The sequence below is a fragment of the Schistocerca serialis genome, chromosome 8 (genome assembly GCF_023864345.2).
Source record: "Schistocerca serialis cubense isolate TAMUIC-IGC-003099 chromosome 8, iqSchSeri2.2, whole genome shotgun sequence".
NCBI classification, from domain to species: Eukaryota; Metazoa; Arthropoda; class Insecta; order Orthoptera; family Acrididae; genus Schistocerca; species Schistocerca serialis.
Genome location: NC_064645.1, coordinates 360827204 through 360835758, shown reverse-complemented (window position 1 = coordinate 360835758; position 8555 = coordinate 360827204). Strand labels below are relative to the sequence as shown.

The window sequence follows — 8555 nt, the reverse complement described above, 5'->3', positions numbered from 1 at the left end:
CTTGTTTATCTGTGGTTGCATGTGCAGTGGGGTGGTCCCCAAGTTTAAAAGGCCAGAGTGAGTGCTGGAGCATTAGTCTTTCAGCTCACTCTGAAAATAGCTGAAGGACATACAACCAAAGTATTAGAAGAAAAAGTGGAATTTATGTGGCTGCACACTCAAAATCTAATGGAGCGGTCATTGTCCTGTGAAAATACGAAGAAGCACAGTAGACCAATTATTTAGCAAAACTGATGTCTCTTCATAGAGTATGTAATCCCTATCTAAGTAAGGCTAATGGATCTGTTTCAGTGGTGTATTTTTGTATGTGTTTTTCGATTACTGATAGCAAGAAATTGAATTTAGTGCCAAACAATTTGAATTTACCAGCTTTTGTTTCACTGAAACTGTTATCAGGGAGCAAATGCTGCAAATTTCATTTGCTTTGTTCTTTAATCTCTGAATTTTTTTGTCCATAGTTAACAACTTTTGATGACATTGTGAAGACAATTTGCGGTAATGCTTGCAATGACCTTTCATTCCTTAATGAGAGCATACCCTTCATGTTAAATACAACTCCATATTCCTGAGATTAGATACCTTGGTTTCAAGAAGTAACTATCATTTCTCTTGGTGACCACAGTAAATGTCCCTGATCACTGGAAAACGAAACCTTGATTCATAATGTTAGTTAAGACAGTATTTTTAGAAAAGAATCAAATTTCTCAAACAATGTGTATCCTCCTCATTGTTCAGCCTATAAACTCTCTCTGAATAGTTCAACTGAGTTAACAATTAGCATTTTATGAAATTGTACTTCTTCCCTCTTAGCATAAGTCGACTGAGGTCATTTGATCACCATGGTCAGATACCATTTACAGTGGGGCACACACACTTCTATTTGATGAAAGTTTGTTGGATTCAGAAATAAATTCTTAATTGCAGTTGCGTGTTCTGCTGTGGATGACAAACCAAAGCTGGTCACCAGGAATTTGTTCTAACAATATCCATCCTACAGTACAGAGCTCACAAAATGCATAGCGTGGATTACAGTGTTCATCAATGTAACGTAACTGCTAATTTTTGTCTAAAATTATGCATTATTTAGGTACACTTACTGCCAATAATTTGACAGGAAACAAAGTTTACAGCAATGGAAATTCCAGGGCAGAAATATAAAAAAAAAAATAAATAAATAAAGATATGCAAAAACTACTCACTTGCAGCTGAATGCTGCATTGTGCTCACATACTTTTGTAGTTTAAAGGAGCTGGTGCTGTGGAGAAGTATCCAAATCACCCAAGTGCTGAAAGAGTTGTTGTTGTTGTTGTTGTTGTTGTGTGGAGGTAACAATGTAATAACGTTTTTGACTCGCCAGAGATTGGGGGTGGTCATTTGTGCCAAGAAACAGCTAGTTACGTATCACAGTGACATAGAACACTGCAAAATAACTGCAGCACATTTTATCTATGGCGTGTGAAAAGTCACATCACCATCCTTGGTACAATGGTAGATCTTCACAACTGGACTGCAGTAGTTAGTGGTGGGTGGCTGCATGGAGCAGGTCTTGGATCTAGTTGGGTCACATGAAACTTGCATGTAGTATGCACACATCTTAAATGTTGTAATATAATCAACATATGTAAACAACACACACATTTTCATTTGACGATACACAGCAACATCAGCACATAATTTATGTACTTCAATAAGTACGTAATTATATATTTCTGGAAAATAAATTAGCAAAATGTAAATTAAAAGGCTCAACAGTACCAACCGGCCACTGTGTTGTCATCAGTCCAAAGGCGTTTAGTTTTATATGAATTAAAATGAATTCCATGCACTTAGGTTTTCCAGAGGTATATGGCATCACGTCAATGCACAGGTGATACAATTCCTGTAAATTATGGTCTGGGGGACTATGGGCTCAGAGTTGGCACCTAATTGAGTTCATCTTGCTTTACAGAGCAGGAAAGCCTCCGACCACCGTGTTCTGTAGTGAGGCGCAGGTATCCTACCCTTGTTACCAACTTGTGGTTTCTGCAGTTCTCAGCCACTTCTTGTGGACATTCACACTAGCACGTAAATAGCCCACCGCCTTCACCATTTCCACGATGCTCACAGCCATGTGCTGGGCCATTGCACACTTCCCTCTGTAGAAGTCACTTACACCAGAGGGCTTCCCCATTTGTGGCATGTCTCACTGCTAGAACAATTTCCCCAGCTGGGTGTGCTCCGCATCACGTACCCGCAGTGCCAGCAGGCAGCACTCAGCCTCATGATTGGATGCAGTCAGTGTTTTGGCTCATCCGCGTATTTTCTCAACTATGTGTTTCTGATTGTTTTGACAGAGTAGAAAGGGTGGTGGGAAAATGAAGGAGGCGTATATATTTTATTTAGGTTGTATTCTTTTATTGTGAGAAATGGTATTTTACTGTAAAGTGATTTGTCAACATTCAAAATGTTTATTTTCTTCTCTACACCATTGTCTTGTTTATGAATGATGATTCTCTTGTAGAGTCAATTTTATATATGCCATTTTTGTTTGAAGAGCACCTTAATCAGTATGTATTTGCTGAGTAGTGATTTTAGTCTCTCTAAATGCTAAATATGTGTTCATTTAAATACACTGACTGCCAGGTATTATAGACTAGCTACTAGATATCACATCGGCTGTATTTATTAGTGGTGGTTGTGGGTGTCACTATTTTTTCTATACTGTGTTGGTGTGATTTAAGTGATCCCTCTTTTTAAGATGTTGTGGAGCATGAGGTAGAGTTTCCATGTAACTTTTCTTTGCAGGCTCTGAAATTTCAGGAAAGCTACAAATGTGTAAAGAACTTGCTCTCTGAAACATACTTCATGAAATTTTGTAAAAGAGAACCAATTAAATTCCTCTGCTCTTGTCCCATTTAATGTAACTGACAGAAGAGCTTAAATTTTTATAAATGTCCAATGTAAAAAAATTGCAATTGTTTCAAAATTTACTGATTTGTAGATGCTCCATCAACACTTCTTTTTAATTTTTTGTGGAAAAGGGTGTAGGAATGTTAATATAAATCTTAGAAGTACTTTCAAAATAGGTTTTTAATTTTCTTCATGCTGCCCTTTACAATACACTTATTAGTCATTTCTTAAATAACCACATAACTGAATTCTATTGGACTATAGTAGTATAAATCTGCTTTTTACCCCTTTTCTGCTGTGGATATCTTTTTTTTAAAAACTAAATATTTCTGTCTACATTTCTTTCAATGTACATAAATACTTATGCTGCAAATTGTGAGCACTTCTTTTTAATTTACATAAAACAGGCTCGAACAAGGAACACGACATACTGTTGTGCTACTCCACTTGGACAGAACAACCATGGAAACTACATTTTGTTCCTGAGATTTTTGTAGACCATTTTAACAACAGTTGTTTGCAGTATAATAGAACCAAGAGACTGTTATAATATGATGAACAATATTTTAAACACAACAAAAACACAACAAAGATTACAGTACTACTATACTGAAGGTGCCAGGTGACTGTAAGATCTTTCTCACATTAGTCTTACAGCCAACACAGTCAATCTGCCCCAATAAGTTTGAAACACATCAAAGTTTGCTCATCAAATATCACAAATGCCCTTTAAAGAATAAAAGTCATCTCAATATAATATATGCTGCAGGAACAAACAACACTGCAAACTGACAAGATGTATGAAATAGGAGACATTTACAAAAATGTTTCTCCTCCATTTACCTCATTCAAATAATCTGATTTTTGTTTATAAAACATTTTGAATCCCTACAAAAAGAAAGTCCACAATTACATTTTTCTTGGATGTTCTATGAATAATGAGCCTCTGACAATGCCCATGCCAACAATGGGCGTATCTTTAACAGGAATATTATTTTTTCCCCCTCAAAGAAGCAGATTCAAAGGAACATTAAAGAGGCCTATCACAATGGAGTAGTATTAACAGTCATTTTCTCAGATGTGAAACAAAATTATTGTCATTTATGACAGTAAGCAAAATTTCATATTCATAAACAATGAATTTTTTTTACACCAATGGATAGAGCCTCACATTTATAGCATGCTCCAGATGAAACAGAACACAACAAATAAACACTTCCTACAATAAACTAACAACAAACTGTAAGTATTAATTCACAATAATATGAATGGAACAAATAAAGAAACACCCCACAAAAAGAAACAAATAAAATTAGCACTAATAATTCCATCTTGCTATCATACCAACATGACACAAAACAAGATGTAAACAACTAACATACATAATTAAGGTGATATATATTACTTCAAATTAATCACATCTTCACTATGAAAACAATTAATAATTAATATAACATTGCCTAGTCTACCACATATAAATACACAGTATGGTCATCATCAATGGTTTCTGCCTTTCCTTAGGTTGAATTATATGCCAAGACTGAACAACTTAAACATCTATGTTGCACCTTCATACATCATAACGTTAACATAACAATGGTGGGGATTAAGAACAGTCACAGTACAACTGGCAAACCAGACATTAACGACATATCTTTGGTTAAGTAATCCGTGTCCCTTTTGGTAACTTTACAGATATTTTCCTTCCGACACTGTACTATTCAGTTTACACAATTTTCACTGGAGACAGAAAATCTGTTTTATACTGCCTTCAAACATCAAACATTCAAACATAATAATATAAACACGCTCTTTATTTTCTATTCTATAAGTCTTTAACAATCACTTGTTTTAATTGCATTCAAGTAAGACTAGGAAAAGTGCCTTTTGTACACAGAAAATGGTAACAATAATGACATAAAACTAGCATTTTCATTGAAGATAGTGAATACTAAGAGAAAAAAAGATGGAGTGCAAGGTTACAGAAAAAGTGAATTTATGGCAGATGGTACTTTAGTGAGGGATCCTTTCCAGGAGGTGGCACTACATGTATTGTACAAAATACAGTAATTTGACAACAACAGCAGGTGAAAGACAACACTGATTTAAAATGCTTACAGGTCTGTGTCAGTCAAAGAATTAAAATGATGCAGCCTGCCACATCCTGCACTAACCCTCATCTGGAGGCGCACTTGGTCCTGTCATTTGAAATATTTACTCAGCAATTTGTCACATGTATCAAGTATATCAGGAGCTGAGTGAATTAAGAAGTACAGACTATGTTTGGTGTAAGCCATCTGAAGTAATAAAATGAATAATATAAATAAATTATTTCCAGTTCCATGAAATACACACCAATCCGCCATAACAGTTATTTAACACCATAATACAAAACTTATTTGTAACAACAAATACACAGTGTTCTGCACAGATACATTTATTACTGTACTTAATGACAACATACTTAAGAACTTACAGGTTCAAAAAATAACAAATTGCGTTTGTTATGTAAAGGACATTTTTTAATTTTTTGTTTTATTTGAGAATTCAACATCAATTTATAAAAATTACTCTGAGTTTTTCATACAGTATTCAGCAAAACAGTTTCTGCTCTTTCATTGTCACATGCAAACACAGTGCACAGTATTTCAAATCTGATCATTTCATTTTCAAAGAAGAAACATTGACATTTAATTACAATCTTCACAAATTTTATCTCCTTTGTGCTGATATGATTTTGTTATGCTATTTTACTAAAATGCTGTTATTTCAAGTAAAAAAAAATACAAAATGATATAGAGAAATTCACAAACGTACAGGTGGCCGGCACAGTTCTCAGTCGTCGGACCCGTACGACACAATGTGACTATTTTGGTTACGGACGGTCCAGGGGCAAACCACAGAGCGCAGGCCTTCCTGACACCCAACAGAGAGAAACAGCAAGTGTTACAACACAGCACATTTAAAGCTTTCAATTACTACAGTCATGCTGCTACATACAATCACGGAAAGGAAAGACTGAGCGTAAATGGAAAAGAAACAGTATTCACAGGCGAACAGTGCAAGTTTAGTCTTTGAGGTAGTTTGAGGATATCATTCATCTTACAAATGAAGCAACAAATGACGAAATGCCACAATGAGCACTACAGAAGAATTACTAATACTGAACTTTGCAAATCTTTTCAAAGCAATACGTCAGGAAAGATCCATGCATTAAACAACTGTCAATTTTTAAAATAACAGTACTTCCTATATCCTAAAATGCTTTCAGTTCATTGTCGGCTAATTCAACTGCCGAGAGTACCTAATGTGTCTTAGCATGCCATGATCACTAAGTTCTTTGTTTAATGATATAAAAAACTGATAAAAATGGTATATTGCCACTGGCAGAACACACAAAAAAAGACACAAACAATTAACAACAATTCTCTAGTTGTGGCATTATTTACACTTTTTATTAATACGCTGCTTGGTTAATACGCAACCACACAAGATACAATCTGAAGGGACTCAAACTGCATACATGGGAAGTATTAGTTAATATAGACTAGAATAATATTGCTAACATACACAAAAAAAATTACAGCACTAATTAGATAATAAACCAATGTGAATGATGGCAGGATGCAGTTGTTTATGCACGAGCATGCTTTATTAAGATATATGCACATGCATGTGCGTGATTTTGCTTGAAAGACAGTTAACTACTGTACATGTGTGTCCAGAAAGTACGTGTAACAATGATGGAGAACAGCACGACTGATGCAAGATGTTAGTAAAAAGAGATACATGTTTATTAAACACTGAAACAGGCAGTAATACCATATAAACCTACAATTTCCTAAGCACCCCACATCTATTTTATGACACGTGCACCACTCTACATTAAGCAGGAGAAAAAGAAATGGATTGGAGGGGACAATTTTTTATTTTTATTTTTTTTTATTTTATTATTATTATTATTTGTAAATGAACTGACACCTAGAGAAATTTGCTTCTTGAATTTCTGTTGTTACTTAATGTTATAAGATTAACTTGTAACATCATGATGACTAGATGGAAACTGGATCTTGATATTAGTACAACTAGGAAAAATCGCAAGTCTTATTGTGAAACTCTGATTACATGAACTGGTGGGAGTTACAAAATAATGTTTTTTTCTCACATTATAAAGTGTCAAAATACACCATTTTAGGAACTATTTATACCAGGAAGCAGTAATCAAATGAGAAACTATACCAGTTACAAAAATAGTATGATATTTCTGCAACTGAAACATGTACCAACATTCTACTTTGCAAAAGTGCAACTTGGAAACTACATGAAAATCTTTTTAACAAGATGTCACTCTTTCATTTGTTTCTTCATTTTATCTTGGTTTGGTTGAGTTTCCCCTGTTGCTTGTAGTTTGACGAATAACGTTCAATATTTAAAGTGAGTCAACTAATAAATGCTTTCATCAGGCACAAAAGTTTATTTTATATCATCATCATCATCATCATCATCATCATCATCATCATCGTTATTAATATAAATACTATTGGAGTGAACTATAATTTAAATCAAAAAATGAAAGCCACTATTTACTTCACTGGAGTGCTTACTTTGGACAGCTATATAAATGTAACCTTTTACATTGAAAACTGTTCCATGAAAAGCTACTCTACTACAGTGAACAATACAATGAAGTGTGTCATCTCAACAAGTAGCTTCATTCTATTTCTGAACATGTGTAAATTACTCTGTTTGAGAAAATAGTGTGGGTGCTCAGCAATAAATGCATCATCCTGAAGTAAAAACAACATTATCCAATGATAAATCTATGAATTGCAACCCAACAACCAATGTCACAAGGTGTTCCATTCCTTGGAGCTCACCTGGCACTTAGTATGGTCTGGATGCCTCCTTGGAGCGCTTCAACTGCACCTTAAGTCTCTTCGTGCCAATCTGGAACCCATTCATCGCCTGTATTGCTGCCTGGGCGCTGACTGGGTTGTCATATGACACAAAACCTAAAAAAAAAAAAAAAAAAAAAAAAAAAAAAAAAAAAAAATAGCAAATACAATGATTTTTATATACCAGGCACATTTACTTTCCTCCAGATATTAAAAGTAATAGTGACAGTGTCAAAGAGAGATACTTTGTAAGGAAACTAGAGCTTTTTGCAGCAATAAGGACAAAGATTCAGGAAAATAGCTGATGAAATGTTTTGTAACAAATGTCCTCCTCTGTGGTACTGAATCATGGACAATAAAGAAGAACAATAAAGCTAGGTTGGAGGCTTTCTGAGGTGTGGACGTGGAGGAGGATGGAAAAATAATTTGGATGGATAGGGTGAAAAATGAAGAGGCAGTGCAAAGAGAGGGAGAGCACAGAGAGTTACAAAGTGCAATAATATAAATGAAATGAAACTGGGTAGGTCATGTATTAAGAAAGGAGGGGGCTTATAAAAAAACAGCCTTAGTGGAACATATGGAGGTCAGGGAAGAAGAAATCTCGACAATGTGCTGAATGGCAGTATGTACGGCAGCATTAAACAAACGAGATGTTGGACTGCCTCAAATGGAGATGTAAAAGACCTGCTAAGATAGCAGGAATCTAATGTACTGAGGGTTTTATTTATTTATTTCCTGTAGACATATCTATACATTGTACTGCAACTGAAA

The 8555-nt window shown here is 34.9% G+C and overlaps 1 protein-coding gene across 19 annotated transcripts in view; it reads right to left on the bottom strand.

The window, feature by feature from the left end:
- Window positions 1–3051: 3051 nt before the first annotated feature.
- Window positions 3052–8555, bottom strand: part of LOC126416640 (CUGBP Elav-like family member 2) — a 764867-nt gene continuing 759363 nt past the window's right edge. For 18 of the 19 annotated variants that reach the window (XM_050084411.1, XM_050084416.1, XM_050084409.1 and 15 more), the window contains 2 exons: window positions 7767–7901; window positions 3052–5805 (listed from right to left, as the gene is read on the bottom strand). In XM_050084411.1, coding sequence (XP_049940368.1) covers window positions 7774–7901 — 128 coding nt within the window. In that variant the 3' untranslated portion in view covers window positions 3052–5805; window positions 7767–7773. The remainder of the gene's footprint in view (window positions 5806–7766; window positions 7902–8555) is intronic. The other variant, XM_050084410.1, reaches the window with a different exon arrangement.